General features: G+C 33.7%; 3 protein-coding genes across 3 annotated transcripts; 1 reads left to right on the forward strand and 2 right to left on the reverse strand.

Annotated features, from left to right (window-relative positions):
* The first annotated feature begins 4,023 nt into the window (after window positions 1–4,023).
* Window positions 4,024–6,128, forward strand: LOC110708861 (protein FAR1-RELATED SEQUENCE 5-like). Its single transcript, XM_021887085.1, has 4 exons — window positions 4,024–4,452; window positions 4,742–5,023; window positions 5,372–5,396; window positions 5,548–6,128. Exons 1-4 carry the CDS (start codon window positions 4,024–4,026, stop codon window positions 6,126–6,128), a joined length of 1,317 nt encoding a protein of 438 aa, XP_021742777.1.
* A 1,958-nt stretch (window positions 6,129–8,086) lies between these two features.
* On the reverse strand, window positions 8,087–9,670 carry LOC110708392. The gene is made up of 2 exons (XM_021886521.1): window positions 9,535–9,670; window positions 8,087–8,448 (listed from the first exon to the last, which is right to left on the reverse strand). Exons 1-2 carry the CDS (start codon window positions 9,667–9,669, stop codon window positions 8,272–8,274), a joined length of 312 nt encoding a protein of 103 aa, XP_021742213.1. The 5' UTR covers window position 9,670; the 3' UTR covers window positions 8,087–8,271.
* Window positions 9,671–11,449: 1,779 nt separating this feature from the next.
* LOC110708862 lies at window positions 11,450–14,124 on the reverse strand. Its single transcript, XM_021887086.1, has 5 exons — window positions 14,111–14,124; window positions 12,777–13,645; window positions 12,470–12,639; window positions 11,874–12,059; window positions 11,450–11,724 (listed from the first exon to the last, which is right to left on the reverse strand). Exons 1-5 carry the CDS (start codon window positions 14,122–14,124, stop codon window positions 11,653–11,655), a joined length of 1,311 nt encoding a protein of 436 aa, XP_021742778.1. The 3' UTR covers window positions 11,450–11,652.
* Window positions 14,125–23,361: the final 9,237 nt, after the last annotated feature.

Here is a 23,361-nt window from a genome sequence, read left to right on the forward strand (position 1 = left end):
AACTAAACCAAATGAAGGAGAATCTAGTGTAGGAGGAGTTGATTGGCAAAAGAAGGATGCCAAAGCATTAGCAAAAATTCACCTCGCTACTACAGACTCAATTTTTCCTCGAATAATGATTGCTACCTCAGCAAAACAAGCTTGGGTTTACTTTATGAAAGAATCGTGTTGAGAAAGAAAGTTCTTCTCGAATCCTGAATCTCAGAAGCGACAATGGCACAGGGTACATGTCATCAAAGTTCAACAAATTTTGTGATGATGAAGGTATACACCATCAACTTACTGTTCCATACACACCACAACAAAATGGTGTGACTGAAAGAAAGAGCAGAACCGTTATGGAGATGGCAAGATCAATGCTCAAGGATAAGGCAATGCCTAACATGTTTTCGGCAGAAGCAGTTTATACATCCGTGTATCTTCAAAATTGACTTTCAACAAAATCAATATAAGATCGAACACCAATTAAAGTCATTTAAGGGTATTTAGATGCATATGTTATGTTCATATACCTGATCAAAAGCGTCACAAACTTGATGATAAAGTTGTAAAGGGAATTTTCCTTGGCTATAGCTCTCAATCTAAAGGATATAGAGTATATAACCCATATACTCATAAAATACAAGTTAGCAGGGATGTAATCTTTGACGAAGGTAGATCCTGGAATTGGGAGGAAAGAGACATTAATAAAAGATATGTGACACTACCATTAGAGCAAGAACAACAATCTACACCACAAATATCAATTCCAAATAATCAGACGGGTCAACACTCGCAAGAGGAGATCGACAATAATGAGCCTAATTCTCATGGTTTTGAGTATGGTAGCTCTATATAATCACCTCCAAGGAGGACACGCAAAATCTCTGACATATATGACACAACTGAAAGAATTCCAAATCTTGATCTTGAACAATGTGACTTTTGTTTTCTTACCATCATGAACCAGTAAATTATGAGCAAGCTTCTCAATATGAAGAATGGAGAGCTTCTATGAAAGAAGAAATTCGCATGATTGAGAAAAATAAAACATATATGGGAATTGCAAGATAAGCCACCTAACAAAGATGTGATTGGTGTAAAGTGGATATTCAAAACAAAACTCTATCCAAATGGCTCAATTCAGAAGCACAAAGCCAGGTTGGTAGTAAAAGGATATTCACAACAATTTGGCATCGATTATAATGAGACATTTGCTCCGGTGTCAAGACAAGATACAGTTAGAGTAATTCTTTCTCTAGCCGCGCAACGAAAATGGAAAATTTATCAACATTATGTCAAGTCAGCTTTTTTAAATGGATTTCTCGAGGAAGAAATTTATATTGAACAACCTCCAGGTTTTGTAGTGAAAGGAAAAGAAGATAAAGTACTAAGGCTAAAGAAATCTCTATATGGGCTCAAGCAAGCTCCACGAGCATGGTATAGTCGAATTGATGGTTACTTTATTCAACAAGGATTTAAAAGGAGTCCAAATGAAGCAACATTATACACAAAAATGGATGGAACTAATATCATTATCTTATCACTTTATGTGGATGATCTAATCATTACTGGAAACAATCCAACAATGATAGAAGCATTTAAGCAAGATATGATGAAGCAATTTGAAATGACTGATCTTGGTCTAATGAATGATCTTGGTCTAATGAATTACTTTCTTGGCATGGAGATTGAGCAAACAGACAATGGGATTTTCATAAGTCAAAAGAAAAATGCTGAAAACATTTTAAGAAAGTTTAAGATGGAAAATTCCAAACCGGTTACCACCCCTTTAGCTCAGAATGAAAAGTTGAGCAAGGAAGATGATTCCGAAGATGCTAATGTCAAACAATATAGAAGCATAATTGGAAGTCTATTATATCTTACAGCTACAAGACCAGATATGATGTATGCAATAAGCATGCTAGCAAGGTTTATGCAGAAACCAAGCCAGACACACTTACAAGCGATTAAGAGAGTTCTTCGTTATCTAAAAGGAACCTCAGATTATGGAATATGGTACAAGCCCATAAAAAATTCTAAACTAGTTGAATATTCAGATAGTGATTGGGCTGGATCCATAGATGATATGAAAAGCACATCAAGATATGTATTTTCACTTGGAAATGGAGTATTTTCTTGGTTAAGTGAAAAGCAAGATACAGTGGCTCAATCAACTACGGAAGCTGAGTATATTGCAGTATGTGCAGTAGCAAATCAAGCAATATGGCTAAGAAGAATCTTAGCAGAAATGGGTGAAGTTCAAAAACAGGCTACAAAAATATTTTGCGATAGTAAATCTACTATTGCTATTGCTAAGAATCCAGTGCTTCATCGAAAGACTAAACATATAAAAATAAAATATCACTTTGTCCGTGAAGTTGAAAGTGCAGGAAAGATCAACTTAATTCATTGTGCCTCAGAAGAACAAATTGCTGATATATTCACAAAAGCTCTTTCGAAAACGACTTTCGAGCACTTGAGAGAAAATCTTGGCATTCAAAGGAAGTTCTTCAAGGAGGAGTGTTAAAATGTGAAGGCCTTCCTTGATTTTCTCACTGTCATCAATCTATATATATCATTAAGAATAAAAAAGGTCCATTACATATTTATATTTACATTATATATATATATATATATATATATATATATATATATATATATATAGGGTCGGGATCCGGTGAGAACCACCTTCTATGTGAGAACACATCCTATATGTGAGAACCAATCTCAGCCATCAAATTGTATTCAATCCAACGCATGTGATTAATCACATAAAACTCCTAAAATCACACCTAACTGTCATCTCTCTCCACCTAGCTAACTAACTTCTCTCTCCACCAAGAGCTTCATCAATGGCGCCTAATCAGTAACGCTGTTTCTCATTGCTTCAGATTGCTTCATCAATTGCTTCATCAAAGTAATCATAAGCAAGTTCACACCGACCTTGTTCGCCTTGCGCTATATTACTAATCGCGATTGCAATCGTTGCTACAAATCAAATTCGCCAGGTTATTGAATTGAATGTTAATTTGATGATAATTTTTGATTTTTTGGTTTGTTCTGTTCTTATTAATTTGCATATTTAATTGCATCAATCGCCAGGTTATGAATTGCATGTTAATTGCATGATAATTTTCGATTTTTGTGGTTTGTTCTGTTCTCATTGAATTGCTTGTTTAATTGCATCAATTATGGATTTGATTGAATTTACTTCTTTGAAATTTTTTGAATTAAATCAACAATTTATGTTTGATTAATTTGATAGAAATTGAAAATTTGCAATCAAATTTAAAATGAGCAAATGAATATAAAATGAGCAAACCTAAATATTTGTAATAATATAAAAAAACATATAATGAGCAAACATAATTAAATTGAGCAAATCCAAATATTTAAGTTGCAGAAGCAATGAAAATGAAAGAGGTAGCTGTAGCTAATGAGCAAATATTTAATTGCTCATTTATCAAATGAGAAAGTGGTTGTGCTTCTTAGATTGAGCACTTCTGTGTGCTATGATAATCTGAAATTACTGTGTGTGTGTGTGTGTCTAAGAATGTATGGTTTTTGTAGGCAAATATGCTATACTAAATGCTATATATGCTAGGTTTTGCAAATCATAGTGGAGGGTAGCATTATCAACTTTTACTCCTTTTCAAATCATCTAGTTTCTGCTATCAAAGCATTGAGTTCCTTGGTTTTCTTGCCTGCACACAAGCCCCACCCCCCTTCTTCTTGGTCTGTTTCCTGCACACCAACCACACTCCCTTCTTACACTTCCTTATACAAACCTATTCCCCCCTCCCCCCTCATCTTTCTGTTTGCAATTCTGATTCTAAATCTGATTTTAGATCTATTTTAGATTCTGAAATTATTTTGTGTGTGTGTGTGTGTGTGAATAAGTGTAAGAGTTCTGCTGTAAGTAGTAATTAGTATGGTTAAAAACATGATTCAGCAACACATATGAGATTTTTAATGAGCTTCCTTAAACTATTTTATGGAATTGTTACTAACCTGTTATTTCTATTATATTTAATGTCAGAAATGATGAGCAACAACGAAGAACTTGACAGTCATTCTAGTACCATCACAAATGTGGCAACTACTCCTACAATAGTAGTTTCTCCTAAAGTAGCACCTTTGCTCACTCCTAGAGGAACAAAAGAATGGCTTCCAATATGCCCCAATGAGTTGAAACCAGCTATAGGGATGAAGTTTAATAATCTTGAAGAGGGCCTTGAATTTTATAAAAGATACGCATTTGCTGCTGGATTCAACACAAGAAAGTCTACAACTAAAAGGCAAAGAAGAAGCAAAGAATTGAAATCACAGTATATCTTATGCAATAAAGAAGGATACAAAGAGAAAAGAAAGCCTACTATTGAAAAAGATTCAAATAACAACGAAGGAGAAAGCAATGAAGAAAAAACTTCAATCAAAAGGAAGAGACTCGTTACTCGTGTTGGGTGCAAGGCACATATTGTCATAAAGCATTGTGATGATAACAAATTCATAGTGTCACAATTTCATGAGGGACATACTCATTCATTTTATACACCTAGTTGCAATCTCTTCCAAAAAGAAGGAAGAAAAATGAACATATTGCACAAAAAAATAATTGTGAATAATTCTAAGGTACGACTTTCAAAGTCTCTTACGTTTCATGAATTCTCTGTATGTTCTAATAAAAGTAGTATGCTCATTTGAAAAATGAGCATTAAATTATTTGCTCATTTGACAAATTGTTTTGTTCTTTAAATAGGTGAATATTGGTCCTGTTGCAACTTTTCGAATGATGAAGGAAATTGTTGGAGGATATGATAACATCGGTGCATCTAAGCAAGATTTCAAAAATTTTCATAGAGATTTGAAAGCATACATTCAAGGAAGTGATGCTCAAATGTTCGTGGATAACTTTACCAACAAAAAGCTAATGTGGAGTGCTTTTTTCTTTGATTTTGAGATGGATGAAGATTATTGCCTTTGTAGAGCATTATGGGCTGACCCCCTTTGTAAAAAGAGTTACGCTCTTTTTGGTGATATGGTATCCTTTGATACCACATACCAAACCAATAGGTAATTCATAAAAATCACAATTCATTTTTATGTTATAACTATAGCTTAAATTAATAACTTTGTTTTAAATGAACTTAGTATAACTGTTTGCTTATTTCACAAATGAGCATTGACTTATTTGCTCATTTCAGAAATGAGCATTCAATTATTTGCTCATTTGACAAAAAAGCAAACAATTGTTTGCTTATTTCACAAATTAGCATTGAGTTATAAGCTCATTTGACAAATGAGCAATCAATTATTTGCTCATTTGTCAAATGAGCATTGAATTATTTCAGTAGCTGATGACAATTCTGATTTCATAATCTGATTTCAGATTCTATTACAGATTGTGAGTGCGTGTATGTATGTGTATGTATGTGTGTGTGCGTGTGTGTGTCTGTGTCTAAGTACATGTGTGTGTATGTATGTGTGTGTGTGTAATTATTTGATCATTTAAAATTTAATCTGTATGTGTAAACAAGTACAACATGGTGTTTACTCCATTTACAGGGGTTGACCATCGTAAGAGCTGGATTACTTTTGCTGCTGGTTTCATAGCGAAGGAAGATATAGTGTCATTTGAGTGGTTGTTCAGATCATTTCTTAAAGCAATGGGTGGAAATGAACCGAATTGTATGATTACAGATCAAGATCCAGCAATGAAAATTGCTGTTAAAAGTGTGTTTAACAAGACTGAACATCGGTTCTGTATGTGGCACATAATGAAAAAGTTACCAGATAAGGTGGAGAAATCAATCATGCAAGAAGAAACTGGTTTCCTAAAAAAATTATGTGCTTGTGTTTGGCATCTTGAAATTGAACCTGCTGAGTTTGAAGAAAGGTGGAACAAGGTGATGGTTGAATACCACTTGGAAGAACATGAGTGGTTAGGTTATATGTACAAGATAAGGAACAAGTGGATTTCGGCGTATTTCAGAGATGTGTTCCTTGGAGGAATAATGCGTACAACATCAAGATCCGAAAGCGAAAATAACTTTTTCTGCTCCTTTATCAATCCTCATGTGTCACTTGTTGAGTTTTACTTGAGATATGAAGCTGCAATTGATGCCCAGAGACACACTCAAGGTTAGAATGATAATGATTCAAAGCACAAATATCCTGAGTGCAAAACACCACTAGGGATAGAAAAGCATGCCTCGCATTTATATACTAACTCTGTCTTTTATGAATTTCAATATGAGGTTGAAATTGCTTGTTTTTCTTGTGGTGTTGATGAATTGAAGAAAGAAAATGGATTGGAAGTTGCAAAAGTAAGTGAAGGAAATCGAATTAGAACATTTGATGTTGTGTTTAATCCAACTAACTATGACACCAAATGTTCTTGCAAGTTGTTTTATAGACAAGGTATTCCATGCAGGCATATGATTTGGGTTTGGAAAGCAAAAAGGTTTGAAACCATTCCTGAGCAGTATATGCTACACAGATGGACTACTATGGCACTAAAAAAACCAATTTTTGACTTGGGTGGAAACCTGTTGGAGCAATGTGCTAATTTAATTGACAAGAAAAAATTGTTAAATGACTTATGGTCAGAGATACACACTTGTGTAAGTTTGGCAGAAGGAAATGATGAAGATATTCAAGATCTTGTGATAAATCTTCAAGGAATAAGAAAGGATTTGGAAGCTAAGAGGATTGCAAGAAATAATGAAACAACAGGAAGTGCAAACAACAAAGCACAAGACATTGAGCTATTGATTGGAGCTAGTGTGCCAACTGAAATAATTGTCAAACCTCCAAAAATTTCAAAGAATAAAGGGACTGGAGTTCATGTATCAAATGAAGAGACTTCAAAAGAGAAAGGGGCTGGGATTGATGTGCCAAATGTTGAAACAAGAGGTAGAAGTGCAAAAAGGCTGAAGGGAGAAAAAGAAAAGGATGTAGAACAAAACCAGAAAAAAGAAGAGATTATGTAGAGGTTGTGGTGAATTGAGTCACCATGATATTAGAAATTGTCCAAAAAAAAGTGTAATGATAACTTTACATAAATATAAGATTTAATATTTTTGGCACATCTCCTCATTATATATTAAACATTTCAATTCAGTAGCTGATCATAATTCTGATTCCATAAATTAATTTCAAAATCTAATTCTGAATCTAATTACAAAATCTGATTTCAGATTGTATTACAGGTTGTGAGTGCGTGTAAGTATGTGCATCTGTTTCTGTGTGTGTCTGTGTGTGTGTGTCTGTGTCAGTGTGTGTCTGTGTCAGTGTGTGTGTATGTGTGTCTGTGTGTGTGTCTGTGTGTGTATCTGTGTGTATCTATGTGTGTATCTATGTGTGTATCTGTTTGTGTGTGTCTGTGTCAGTGTGTGTGAATGCATATATGTGTGTCTGTGTGCGTATGTATGTGTATTTATGTGTATATGTGTGTGTAAGTGTGTGTGTGTGTGTGTTCTTGTTTAAGGGAGGAAGAGGGTTGCAGGTGATCCTGCTATTTTTCAAACAATAAAATGCAACACATAAAAAAATACCATAAGAAATAATAAAGATCCTGGAAATTTGTGTTTTAAATTTTGTTAATATTCTGTTGATTTTATATTTCTTAACAGAATCAATTATTTACTCATTTGGAAAATGAACAATCAATTTTTTGCTCATTTAGCAAATGAGCAAATAGGTAGTTTCTCATTTGTCAAATGAGCAAATAAATAGTTGCTCATTTGTCAAATAAGCAAAATTTATTTTTAACCATTCATTAAATAAACAAGCATTTCTTCGCTCATTTGTTAAATGAGCAAATTATTCTTTGCTCATTTGTCAAATGAGTAATTTGTTCTTTGTTTATTTTTCAAATGAGTTAATTATTCTTTGCTCATTTTTCAATTGAGCAAATAGTTAGTTGCTCATTTGACAAATGAGCAAAGAATAATTTGCTCTACCCTTGAGCAAATAATTGTTCTTTGTTTATTTGCTCAAATAAGCAAATAAGCAAATGTTTATTTGCTCAAATAGTTCATTGCTCATTTGTAAATCAACAAATAGTTCAAAAAAACGGTAGGTATAAATGACAAAGTATTTCAGGTAAACACAAAAGTCACCATAATCAAAAGTCACCATTTTTACATCATTCAAAAAATAACAATTTACAAGTTGATTAAATCATTGTTTCTCTACTTCCCTAAAATTAGAAAGCTATGTCAACACCTTAATCAATACTACACCAAGCAAAATATTGAGGTAACACTAACAAGTAGCCTTTTCATCTTAAGCTTTTTCTTCTTCACCCTTTTGTTCTTCAACTTTTTCTTCTTCAGTCTTAGGAGAAACTTTCTTCTGCTTTTTCTTCTTTTGAGGAATTTCTTTAACGGATTGAATTGTGTTTATTTCGCTTGAAATTATTGCCAAGGTGTACTTCACACGAAGTTTTTCCATGATTATCACCTGTAAAAAATAGGAAAGAAAAAATAAAACAAGAAAATTTTAAAAAATATAAATGTATAAAGCAGGGTGAAGCACGAAGCACGTAGAAGAAGAATAGAATAAGTAATAAGAAACCCAAATTCTGCTTCCTTTACATTTATTTAAAAAGAAAAGTAGCTTGAAATCTTGCTAAAGGTTCACTGGGTTCACTGAATTTTGGTTCAATTGCTCTACAGTTTGTAGTCCAAGTTTCATCTGAGTTGGAAAAGGGAAGGTGGATGATTGGTGTGCAAGGTCACTCAGAACCATCTGCTACTTATATTGGACATAAACAGAATTCTATTAGAAGTTGTGGAAATTATGTCCTGTTTTTTTTAATTATTGAAATGTTGGTGCAAAGCCTCTACTTCAAGAGAAAAAAAAAACCAGAGTAGGAAGCTGCCTTAGTGTGCTACCTTTTCTGCTATGCATAAACAGATGGAAGCTTGGAAGATTTCACTTATCAAGGATGCATAATCCACAGCCTAGAGCACTAGTTGATGCCAGTTTAAGTATGTGCATGTGTTTCTGTGTGTGTGTCTGTGTCAGTGTGTGTATATGTGCATCTGTCTGTGTGTGTATCTATGTGTGTGTGTCTGTGTGTGTATCTATGTGTGTGTCTATGTGTGTATCTGTGTGCGTGTGTATGTGTATTTATGTGTATATGTGTGTGTAAGTGTGTGTGTGTGTTCTTGTTTAAGGGAGGAAGGGGGTTGCAGGTGATCCTGCTATTTTTCAAACAATAAACAGAATTCAAATTAATTCAGTCAAATAATTGCTTGCTCATTTGAAATATGAGCAAATTATTGGCTGCTCATTTGACAAATGAGCAAGATTTATTTAAATTTCTATATAAGAATAATAAAAAAAAATATTTTGGTGGTGCATATAAACATACTAATATCCTTTTATTATCATGAATTTTCTTTATCATTCAAATTTGCACTTTACATATCCATATTCTTATAAACTCAGAGAGTATTAGAAATTAACAAGTAAAAATTGTACGCCTTGTAAAATCCAGCAAACAAGTATCTAAGGACAATTCATATAAGATGAAAGACTTACATTATTCTTCTTCAAACCTGAAGCCCACTTTGACAAACCCATGTATGTTTCCATAATCCTCATCAATGCAATTCCACAGTGCAAATGATTATTATCTGTAGACTTCCAAGGAGAATCAAGTGTAACATGCTCCATGCGCTTGATATTACTTGACAACACAGAGCTCTGTACATTTCCTTCATATTGCATAAAATTGTAAAATGCACTTCTTTGAAAATAAACATGTCAAATGAGAAAAGATAATAGATATTTTTAAAATCTAATAATTTTACTGAAATAAGCAAACATAATGTTAGTAGAAATTAACTTTTAAACCGTACCAAATGTTTTAAAAGTTGTGTATGATCTCCGGAATCTTCACTATAATCAATAACCTCAATATTACCATGCTCTGTGGTAGTGTTGAAACATACCAAGAAATAATGACCTATTTCGTAAACTGGGGAGAAGAAAAGTTGAATGTCCTTCTTTGGGACAACACTTTGGCTGTATAACTTCTGAGCAACCTCACGAAACATAGTATTCCGATAACTAACAGAATCAATCTCATAATGAACAAGACACTCCTACATGTTTAAAAAAAAAATTAATACAACTGGAATACTGTAAAATACTTCAAGAAAATAAAATAAATTAAAGAATATGAACTTACAGTAGCAGTAACATTAAAAAAGAAACAAGCAGGAGAACTTGAGCCTCTAAATTGCTCATTATAATTCAAAATACTACACCAAGCATTAATGATTTCTGAATCAATTTTAAGGTGAGTATACAGCTTTTCAAGTTGAAATCTCATGACTTCAACATCATGCACTCCATTAACTTTGGATAAAAATACTAGATCACTGCATAAAGGAATTAAAAAAGTTAATATCACTAAAGCAAATATGAATTAGTATACAAGATAGCAAATTCAATAAAAAAAAATACTTACAAATGATTTTTATCATCAATAAACAGAGCTTCCAAGACAGTTTTCTGAACTTCTGATAATGTAGTGTAAATGTTGATAATCCGTGCCTTAAAAGGTGATCTAAGCAGCATTGATGGTTGAACTTTACGCTTCTTCAAAACAGGAACATCAGCACCACCTACAGCACAAGGAACATCAGCATCGGCAGCATCGGCAGCAACTGAAGGTCGTACAGGAACATCAGCATCAACAGCTACTAAAGGTTGTACAATAGTTGGGGAGTTCTCCGGATCATCAAATCCTAAACTGAAAGTAGGAGTTCCAAATCCTTTTTTAACTGAAGATCTCAAACCAGATCGAATACTTGAACCGCCTACAACTTTTTCAGTTTCAACTACAATAGCAGGACCTTCATTTTCAGAAAGACTATTTGCTATCTGAACACTTTCAGCCGCAATCTTTGTAACATCAATGGCTCCTGTTACGGTTGGACAATCAGCCCTAGCAAAGACTGAGGATTCAACATTCTTCTCATTAGCAGAAATCTTGGAAAATCTATCCCAAGCTTCAATGACGGTTGGATCTTGCCAATACTCATCGTCTTGGCTAAAAGAAAAGCTATGATTTTCTGGCATAGCTTGAGAACTCAATCTTTGCTCGTCACAAATACCCATTGCATCTTCCTTCAGCTTTCGTATTTTCTCATTGTGAGGAAAATGCTTCACAGCTAGTTCATGTTTTTCATGAAAGTCCATGTATGCCAACACCAGCTTAGTCGAAGACGCTGCAAGATCCATTAAGCATTTCTAGAAAAAAAAAACATAAATAAATAAGATAAATATAAAACAAAAGACTAAATTAAAAAAACATAAATAAAAAATCAATGGTAAAATATTTGCTCATTTGTCAAATGAGCAATTAATTTTTTGCTCATTTGTCAAATGAGCACTAAGGTTTTTGCTCATTTGACAAATGAGCAAAAAATTAAATGCTCATTTGACAAATGAGCAAATATTTTTTTGCTGATTTCTCTACTCCATTGATGCGCCATAATAGAGTGACACATTGCATCATTATTCAACTGTTGCTGATACTCCACAACCCAATTTTGCCAACCAAACTTCACAGAATAGAATTCAGAACATTGAGTTAGAATGGATGTCATTAAACAACAAAATAAATTAATATTAGATCTACATTAAAAATCATATAAATACCTTCTTTGGATCTACTTCAACATCTTCATTAGTTTGTGGAACAGTTGGAACAGATGTTTCCTGAATGCAAAAAAAAAAAAAAAAAAAAAAAAAAAAAAAAAAAGTTAGAATAAGTTGGGATCGTTTGCAATGAAATCTAACAAGATTTGGTCCAATTCAATTTAATTCTAAAAGGCAAAAAAGCTAAGTATTGATTGAAAGTGAAATACCATTTTTGGTTGTTTGCTGCCAGAAGGACCAACAACCTTCAGATTTTTATCGAAAATTCCAAGCCTCCCCTTAAAAATTTCCAATTTCTCACGGCTAGACAACATATTCGTTGTCCAGCCTTTGAGAACAAGAGTTTCTCGTTTCGCTCTAACTTCCTCAATGACAAAATGATCAACATATAAAAGCTACAAACAAGTAAGATAGAAAAGATTAGTACATTAAAATTAAACAAATAAATAACAGTTAATGCATAAAAAATAAAAAAATAAAACATAGAAAATACCAGAACCAACCCTTACTGAAACCTACCCACACATTTCAATTCTGATTTCAGATTCTATTATAGGTTGTGAGTGCATGTATGTATGTGCATCTGTCTGTGTGTGTGTGTATCTCTGTGTGTGTCTGTGTGTGTGTGTCAGTGTCAGTGTGTGTGTGCATATATGTGTGTCTGTGTGCTTGTATATGTGTATTTATGTGTATGTGTATGTGTGTGTGTGTAAGTGTGTGTGTGTGTTCTTGTTTAAGGGAGGAAGGGGGTTGCAGGTGATCCTGCTATTTTTCAAACAATAAAATGCAACACATAAAAACATACCATAAGAAATAATAAAGATCCTGGAAAGTAGCGAGTAGGAAGCTCATCCCATTTGATCTTCGCCTTCACAAGAGAATCAAGGATAAACTTCGACCAATTTAAATCCTTGATTTTAGCCACATTACTCAAATATCTGAGAACGTCATGATTAACATTCTTGTTTTGTCCTCCTAACATAAAATAACAAAATTAAAAAAATATGATCAAACAAAAACTAAAATGAGCAAAATGAAACTAAAATGAGCAAAATGAAATTAAAATGAACAAAATGAAATTAAAATAAGAAATATGAAAATGAAAAAACTACCTGACATTAAAGTGGAAACACAAAGAACTACGAAATTGCGTTTGAACATTGGCCCAGCTGATTTATGGTTCTTCAAGTACATTGAAAGTTCCCTAATGTTCACAGATAATGAGTTCTTTGGGAACTGTTTTTTCCACTGGTTAATAACTTTATCATCCTTTGAAAAAATATTAGCATCCATCTCCATGCCTCCAGCTGGCAGCCCTAGGACATCATGTACATGTTGTTCCGTAATTTTGAAAGGATCGGAATCAGGAATATTCAACGTACAACTATGAGCATCAAAGTGCTTGACTAACCAAAAACCCAATTGCAAAGGCAGTTGGGACACTTTCAAAAACTCCAAAGACCCAAATCCTATAGCTCTAATGGCAGTCAACTGATCTTCAGAAAACTCCTTATTAACATTAACAACAGATGAAGGTGACATCCTATTACGCAACGTCCCATAAACAACAGATTTTAATTTCTGCACTTCATCAACAGCATCTTCACTGTCTGGATCCTCAAACTTCACATTATGCTTTTCTTTCACTCTTTTTTCAACCTTTTTTGCTTTACCCTTTGTAGCAACTACTTTGATTTTCTTTTTCTTTTTTTCACTGCTCTTCTCCTCTGCCACTAGAGCCCCTGATGAACCGGCCTCGGCAACAGCCCCTGATGAACCTGCCTCGGCAGCAGCCCCTGATGAACCTGCCTCGGCAGCAACCCCTAGTGAACCAGCCTCGGCACCAGCCCCTGATGAACCAGCCTCGGCAGCAACCCCTGGTGAACCAGCCTCGTCAGCAGCCCCTGATGAACCGGCATCGACAGTAGCCGCCCCTGATGAACCGGCATTCGCACCAGACTCCTTTTCAATAGAATTCCCGCTGATACAATATCATAAAAAAAAAGTCAAATATCACATAGATTTAACGAATAAGGAAAAACATAGATGCTCATTTCTCAAATGAACAAATAGTTAGTTGCTCATTTGTGAAATGAGCAAACATTAGTTTGCTCATTTGTGAAATGAGCAAACATTAGTTTGCTCATTTGTCAAATGAGAAAATAATTTGTTACTTATTTCTAAAATAAGCAAAATAGATAGTTGCTCATTTGTCAAATGAGCAAATACTTAGTTGCTAATTTAACAAATGAGCAAATAGTTAGTTGCTCATTTGTCAAATGAGCAAATATTTAGTTGCTAATTTTACACAAATGAGCAAAAACATAGATGTTCATTTGTGAAATGAGCAAATACATAGATGTTCATTTATGAAATGAGCAAATAGTTAGTTGCTCATTTGGGAAATGAGCAATCAGTTTTTTGCTCATTTGGGAAATGAGCAAACAGTTTTTTGCTCATTTAGAATATAAGCATATAGTTATTTGCTCATATGTCAAATTAGCAAGCATTTCTTTAATAATTCATTAAATCAACAGGCATTTAATAAGACAACATAAAATAAGGAAATAACAAAACACGTACATTATCCTTTCCAAATGTACATCTGTATAATCTTTAGCATTGTTAATATCAGTAGCAACTGAAGAATCCATAGCACTGTTACAAAAAAACCAAAAAAAATGTAAGGTAACTTAATCTACAATGTTGCATCTATAAACAGAAGCCAGCAACTAATAAACAGAAGATGGACAAGAGCCCAAGTCAGATGGTTGTTTCAACTTAGGAATGCAAGCTAGTTTCTGTTTGTTTCCTTATTAGTTTTCTGTTTTTTCTGGTTGTATTTTGTCTGTGGTGTTTTTTTCTGTTTTGATGCAGAGGCTTATGCCATGGTCACTAGTGACTCAAACACACAGTTTAGCAGAACGAAGGATATAAGGCCATATGACTGAGTCATTGCCGATTTGCTCCTTTAAGCTATTCCAGGGTACCACATACTTCAAAAAGAAAAACCTAACTCACTGAAAACTGAGTTTTACTTGTTGTAGTACGAGTATTATCCAACACGACTTTGTCAATCAACTTTATAATAATCATAATAATAATAATACTTCTATATACCTTGGTGTATTATTTATTGTTATTATATGAAATGGGATATAAAGATATACTAGTAATAATTTAACAGAAATTAAGACGACTTTTGACCAATAATTTTATACAATCATTAATTTTAGTGGTGAAATATTTATTTATTAAAGAAAAATATATGTGAGGCTATCAACAAAAAAAGAACTATGCTTGGAATGGTCAAAAGATAATAATGCAGGCAACGGATAGTTGAAATGATGCCATTGTTCTCTGTAGTTGGTGGCTGACTAGCTTGCTTTCGCTTCTACTCCTGATAAAATAATTCTCTCTATTTTATTTTACACACAGCTAAAGAACAACTACCAAATCAGACAAAATATTGCCAATGAGATCTAGAGTGCTTTGGCACTACGAAAACCATAATTTCAGCTATTATATAAAAAAAAATTGGAGCTACTTGAACTGTCAAACGAATTGACCAAAAAAATTTTGGTTGATTCGTAGTTATCTGCTGGTTTGTCGATAGTTCTAGCTTATAAGCCAAACGCTAACATCAAATAGGTTCAGGTCAGGTTTTGCAAACTCAGTTCTTCTACATACTGTTCAAGTCAAGAGCTCATGCAAAAAGAATGTGGTACATCAAACACAAATGTAGCAGCAATAAGCAAGTTTCGTAAACTGAGTTCTCCATAATACCGTTCTGGTCCAGAAATTTTGCACAAAGAACAGAACGGTGGTACTTCAAACACAAATGTAGCAACAGCAGGCAAGGATGAAAAATCAGCAACCAAACCAAAAGAAAAGGAAATTTAGCAGTTTGGGGAACTAGTTCAAAGTTCAGCTATTTTGAATCAAATCCCAAAAGAATAAATAACCATTATCTTATAAATTTACACACATGTTGCTAGAATGTCATTCCAAACTTTGTTTTCTTTCGAGCTATACTAACAACTCGTATATATCCATCTATAAACTCTAATCAATTTAGATTTATGATAAGGCATGCTTAGGAAGTGCTCTCTATTATCTTTAAGACCTTCTTTTGTACTTCAAGTGTAGCAGTAGTTAAGGACCCTAACTAAAGCATTAAGCATACATAGTCCTGCCATTGACAAAAACAGTTATATACAACATCCACTGTTGCTAGAGTAGATTTTAATAGCCTATAGCCCCATAAATCCAAGCCCCGACATTATAAAAAACAAAGCACATTTAACATACATACAAGCTTCGATCCGAAAGCAATTAAAGGATTAGTTTAATTGAGTGTCATCAATCATAGCAATCATAAAATTGAGTGTCTCCACGGTCTGACTTCCCACCCCCCCCCCCCTTTCCCTCCAAACAACTGCTTAATGTTTGCACGAAGCTCTTGTAAAGTTTCTACAAAACAATAGAGCAACAAAAATCGCAACAAAACCACAACATAATTTCTCAAATACACAACCAAAGCAAGAAGACTTGTAAAAACCTAAATTCAGACAAAATAAAACTAAAAATAACTTGATAATTACTCAAAAAAACGAAAAAAACTAAAAACAACAAAAAAAAACAAACTAAAAGATAATCGACACAAAGTAACCTAAAATTAATGAGCTAAAATCATAACAAATTAAACGAAAAGGAAAACGAAAATCAAGCAAAAATCGCAACAAAACCAAAGCAAGGACACTTAGTAAGACCTAAATTCAGCCAAATAAAACTAAAATTAACTTGATAATTACTCAAGAAAACGAAAATAAAACTATAATCAACAAAAAAACGATAATCAAAACAAATTAAACGAAAATCAAAACGAAAATAAACAATGAATGTAACATAAAATTAATTGAAAAACAGCAAATGTATAAACAATAGACTCACATTAACGAAGAATTGATGAAGATTGAAGAACTTGTGATGAAAAATCAAAGAGCAACAGAGTAGAAAACCGTAATATTGAAGGAGGAGAGAGAAAATTGAGCGAAAGGAAGAAGGAGGAGAGAGAAAAAACGCAGGAAATGAATTTGAAATAAATGAGCTTTGTTTTACCGGGTTGTATTATGACCGTTGGATGAAATTGATCCAACGGTTGTAATATGTCCTCACATATAATAGGGTTCTCACATAAGGGGGGTGGTCTCATATGATCATATATATATATATATATTATTTCTATGGCACAATAATTAGCACTATATCCTAACAATTCCCTATTTTATGGTAATGTCTTAAGTAGTTTTTCATTATTCCTCTGAAAAATAAACAATACGAAAGCTTTCATGAAAAATTTCTGCCAATTATGTATATTGTATAATCAAATAATCCACTTAACATAATCTTGGCTTTTGGGAAAAATTCAGAGGGATGTTCATGGAAATTTGGGGGAGTTTTGGAGGAATTTTGGTACGTACATTCTATTCTACAAACAATCGAAAGCGAAATTTGTAGCTAGCCAAATCTCGACAAGAGATTCTGAATTGGGGATTAGTGTTCGAACTTTTGTTACATCAATGGAGATTAAGTTCAAGGTTGAAAATTGGATACTTGGAACTGTATCAATGGCAGCAAAAAACAGTTTTTTTTTTTTTTTTTTTTTTGTCAAAATTAAAGTAGCTTTTTTTTCTAAATTAAAGTAGCTTTTAAAAGTCAAATAATAAATGGACAAGATTAAACTATAATATTGAAACGGTTGAGATTAAAAGTAGTTACAATAGCTATAATTTTTATGTAGCCATTGAATAGTCATTCATAGAATTAAGTGTGATATAAGATCGTTACCTTACGCATTTCAGTTCATATTTGCTGTTGTTGCTCAAAACGCTCTTAAAATTTAGAAAAAGTTATGCCGAAATGTATGTAGAGCTCCCACCGTGGAAGGAACATCAATATAACATTGACAAGTTGAAACTTAAAGAATCCTTAGGGACCTAAAAATGAGGAACTAATAATCTAGAAGGGCTGAAAAATTACAACATAATTTTACTAAAATAAATTATTATTTCATGCTCTTCCCACCCTGTAAATAGGAGGTATCATGAATAAACCAAGACCGATAGTTACTATGTCACACCTTTTAGTATACACGACCTTTGAGAAAAAGGGAGTATTTCTCATGTGTATTTAATGAGACCCTTTGTCATCTATGCCAAGTTAATTTAATTAATGCATGTCTTAATCAAAATATATAGACTGAGATATTGAAACGAGAGGCTTCGGCTTCGTTCTATAAGACTGCTCAACGACCTTTTGAATATGCATGATGGTTTTGATGATGAAGGATGGCTAAAGGAATGCAAGAAGCTTATGATTGATACATTCCCGCGGGAGGATCCTTTCAGCATCATTGTTCCTACAGGATTCGACTCAGATAAGGTACACCGATAACTACAGATTTCCTTCCTACCCTTTTGTGATTCAAGTATTCAATCTTGGTGCACTATGTAGCGATTATTATATACGAAGTATTATGTTATATTTAGTAAAATTCATCCGTTCTTATTTAGTTTAGGAAAAATTGCGGAAAATAATATAACTTTTAGGCGGTTCTTTTTTAATAGTAAAATTTGTGTGGAAGGGACTTATATGTTTACTATTTTGTTTGGAAGGACCTTATATGCTGAAAGTTGTCTAAAAGGACCTTATAAGTACGTTTTGTTGTTTGGAAGGACCTTGACATCGGAATTCGGCATTTGACTTTAATTCTCCGGCATTGACCCCGCACGTGCATGTCACATGGCATTAAAAAAAAAAATCCTCTCCCTTTTTTTCCCCTTAACATTGGAATCCAGCGATTGACTTTGCTAGTGTTTTGAAGGCTAGGGTTGGAGGAAAAGGGGGAAAAAAAGGGAGAGGGTAATTTTTTTAATGTCACGTAACATGCACGTGGGGGGGGGGGGTCAATGCCGGAGAATCTAATAAGTTAAACGTCGGACTCCGATGTCAAGGTCCTTATAAACAACAAAACATACTTATAAGGTTCTTTTAGACAACTTTCAACATTAAAGGTCCTTCCACACAAAATAGTGAATATATTAGTCCTTTTCAGATAAATTTTCCTTTTTAATAATACAACCTTTTGATTAAGTCTTAATAATATAACCTTTGGAGGGTGTCAATTTTAAACAAGACAAAAAACTTGTAACCTTTAAAACCGGTTACCCATGACACGTCTTATCATGTAATTGGTCTGGATATTAGTTTTTTAAAAAAATTTAATTATTTTTAATTTGTAATTTTTAACAAAAGTGTTTAAAATTAAATTAATTCCTAATTAAGACATTAATTGTACTTTATATTATTTTACAAATTAAAAAAAAAACCCACTCATCCCTCTCCTCTCCCCGACCCAGCCAGCCACCATATCTCCCACCTTCGAGCCACCTCCTCTCCCCCTACCCCACACGCAACGACTATCGGCGTACGGTCGGCGCCCAGCTCCACCACCGTACGTCGTACCACTCCTTTCCCTTTCCCTTTCCCCGACTTAACGCGAACAGCTCCGCCGCGGCCAACACCTTATCTTCAGCAGCACACGAAACAATAGCCACCAATTCGCACCTCTACAACCCGCAATCATCGATTCTCATCCCTTCCACGACACACGAGCCTCACCGCGACGCGAACGACACACTGATGCAAGGCTCGGTGGGGATGTTTTTTCGATTCAGGGGAAGTGGAGGGGGGCGATTTTCGAGCAACGAAAGGGGAGGGAGGTGGTTATCGGGGTCTGGGATTGGGATAGGGAATGGTTGATTTTTGTGGTGTTTCGGGGGGGTTTTGTGGTGGCGGCTACGTGGGTTAGGGTGGTTGGGAAGGAAATGGGGTTAGGATTTGGCCTGATGTCGCGATGGAGGAAAGGGGAAGGTCGAGGTTAAGGGGGAAGTTGGTCAGTCGATGGTGAGGATGCTGGTCACCGGTCGTACCTTCGTCGTCGAGGCCTGAGGGTGTTGCGTGAGTTTGGGGAAGGGGAGGTGGCCGGGTGGTGGTGGTTGGATGGTTGCTTGGTTTTTTTTAAAAAAATTTCTTTAATTATAATAATAATTAATTTTTTTATTAATTAAATTGAAAAAACCAATAACACAATGACACATGTCACGGTAACCTTCAAAAACAGGTTACCAACAGGTAATGTCTTGTTTAAAATTGACACCCCCCAAAGGTTATATTATTATAAAATAATCAAAAGGTTGTATTATTAAAAAAGAACGGGTCAAAGGTTGTATTATTTTCCGAATTTTTCCTTTAGTTTATGCGTTTTGAATTTTTCCACTGTCATCCCTAGTTGGCATTTATGCCTAGTAGAATTGTCAATTATTTTGGAACGTAAGGAGTATAAAGTTACATGATACTCCATTACTTCATATCAGTTGTATTTTAATTATCTGTAAACTAACGTGGTCAAATGTACCACCTCCGTTACATATTATTTGTAACAATTAGACATTTTACTCTCTACTTTTTGTAACGGGTGTAGTACAATAATGAATATACATAAATTGGGTAAAAAGTCAAATATTGTTAGTGTTATTACTCCGTATAAAACCAATGTCCTAATTAATAAATTATTGTACATTTGTATACCCCTTTATTTTTGTTGGACAAGTAGTTTACTTTAATTTTGCAACTTTCTTATTTTATTCCACTTTCTTATTATTTTATTCCACTTTCTTTGACCCCAACAAATTAAATAGTCTAGTAGTCCGCAAGAAGGTTAGGGTAACTATGAGTTGTGACATATGAGTCTTACACTTCGCACAATTACACGAGTAATGAGTTATGACTTATGAATTAATTGTGACCATATTATTTCTAGTACCACTAATTGTCTAATATACTCTCTACAAATAAGACTGTACAAATAAAAAAGCAGAAAAATAAAAACAAAGCAGATGGCAGTAACACCATCACAATTCACAAACAGCACCCAACTGCATTATTCCAAAACTCTACGATTTATTAGAAATCAATAAAACTGAACAATTTCAATTAATACTCCAAAAGTTATTAATTATTTGAATTATTTCTATACAAATTCTAAAATAATAACAACTAAACCATTACAAAGAATAATCAAATATAGAGTAACAAATATCTTGCCCTTCTCTCTTATTGCAAAGACTTAGAGTCACTAACATGATCATTAATTACTCTCAACTTTTTCGGTAAAGTTGTCATTAGAATATTTCTCAGGAGATTCAACCTTCACTTTGATATATAGAGGAGTCGAACGACGAGCACCTACACGTCCGTATTGTTTCCTCAAGTAGGATAAATATGAAGACGATATAGGTGAGGTAGGTGATGATATGATGATTCTGCATCCGATATTGAGTCGTCATTGATGATATCAACAGTGTTGCTGCTACGGAAGAACAAGTATGAGTTGACATGGTAATAAAAAAAACTACTTGGATTTTGTTGAGGATTTTTTTTGGTTGGGTTGTGATGTTGGAAAGTTTTAAGGTGAGAAAGAGAAGATTGGGTTGTAATGTTGGAAAGGTTGGTTTATATAAAGAGGATTTGACGTACCTTGATTCACAAGGTCGGTTAAACGAATCAGCTTGTAATGTTAATAATTTTAATCCTAAAATGATTAGGTTTTTTTTTTTTTTATTTAATTTTTTGTATTGGTTAGAAAACTTTCCTAATTCACATAAGCTCAAAGATATAAGATAGAAAATAAAAGGATAACGGTAATATGATAACATATAGGCATTATGGTGATTGATTTTTAAGAAGTCCATCTTTATTTTTGTAAACAAAGTAAAATTAAGTAAAATTTACTTTACTTTTATTTTATATCAAGATAAATTTAAAGGGAGTACAATGTTACATGAATATATCAAATGCATATTATGATTAGAAGTTACTACTTCGTAGAAAATATAGTAGGTGATGAGACAAGATAATTTCATATTCAACTTTTTATCCTCCACGAGTGAAAAAAAATATGAGAAGTAATATTTACATACATAATAATAATATAACAACTTTTTGGTGCAGCGGGCCACACCGTGTGTCAGGGGTTACCCGAGTTATTTTGTTAGAGGTTACCCGTTTTATTTAGTCAAGGGTTACTCAAGTTATTCGGTTAGGGGTTACTTGAGGGGTTACTCGAGGGTTTCACTCAGTCTAGGGTTACTTGAGGGGTTACTCGGTTAGGAATTACTTGAGTTACTCAGTCAAGGGTTACTCGAGTTACTCGGTTAAGGTTTACTGAGTCATGAGTTACTCGAGTTACTCGGTCAGGAATTATTTAAGGTCATGGTTTACTGGAGTAATTCGGTCAGGGGGGTTATTTTGGAAGTTAGGGATTACGTAAGGGGTTATTCAGTTAGGGGTTACTCGGTCATGAGTTTTTCGAGTTGCTCGGTCATGGGTTTCTCGAGTTACTCGGTCAGGGGTTATTTAAGGTCAGGGGTTATTCGAGCAATTCGGTCAGGGGGGTTACTTAAGGAGTTAGGGGTTACTTGAGGGGTTACTCAATCAGGGGTTCGGTAAAGGATTAGTCAAGGGGTTACTTGGTCATGAGTAACTCAAGAAACCCCTTATCGAGTAACTCGAGTAACTCCGACAATTTGAGTAACCCCTGATTGAGTAACTTGAATAACTCCAGTCGCACGGTACAGTTCGCCGCATGCAAAAAATTGTGATAAACATGTCACATGTTCATAAAAAGATGTGACTATATTCATGATATATGTGAATATAAAATAATCCAATATTGAGTTCCAAGCATATATTGAGTTCCAAGCATATGAGATTTGTGATATACGAAATACAATATTAATACAATGATCATGTTGTCTTATAATCACTAGTAGAAAAAACGCATTAGGCAGCGGTTCAAACCCGGTCTAAGGCACCGGTTTGAACCGCTGCCTATGTGGGGGGTGCCAAATACCCCCTTTATAGCACCGGTTCAAAACCGGTGCCATATATCCAATTAGGCATCGGTTAACCGGTGCCAAAAATGTAAGAAAATATTTATTTCATTGGTTTTGGCACCGGTTAATCGGTGCCAAAACTGCTTAAAATATTTTTTTTTGTTGCCTTTAAATCAACTAAAATAAATTAGAACATCAAAATATAAATTAGAACAAGTGCAAAAGACAATGAAATGGAGTATATCAATATATTAAACTGTTATTGTACAATACAAAAAAAAATAAAAAAATACAATGAATTATAATCATACAATAAAATTCAACGTTAAATTGATATTGAAAAATACAAATAAAAATTAAAACATCAAAAACAATATTCCAAAATCAAAGTCTTGAATCGTTGTGCATCAATTAACACCTGCATCAATTAAAACCCATAAATCAATAAAACTCACAAAAAAAATGCAAAAAAAAAAAAAACAGAAAACTCATGTACGAACTCAAAAATCAAAATAATTTACTGTAATAAATAAATAACCAAACAAAACACAAAAAAATCGAAACACAATTAACCACAAAATTTTCGAAATCAATTAAATGCAGAATTTTCGAAATCAATTAAACAAAAAAAAAAATTCAAAATCAATTTCGAAATCAATTAAACTCAGAACCCAGAAAAATCAATTAAAATTATTCCCAAAATTTTCGAAATCAATTAAACTCAGAACCTAGAAAAATC

Source organism: Chenopodium quinoa, unplaced genomic scaffold, assembly GCF_001683475.1.
Source record: "Chenopodium quinoa cultivar QQ74 unplaced genomic scaffold, ASM168347v1, whole genome shotgun sequence".
NCBI lineage: Eukaryota > Viridiplantae > Streptophyta > Magnoliopsida > Caryophyllales > Amaranthaceae > Chenopodium > Chenopodium quinoa.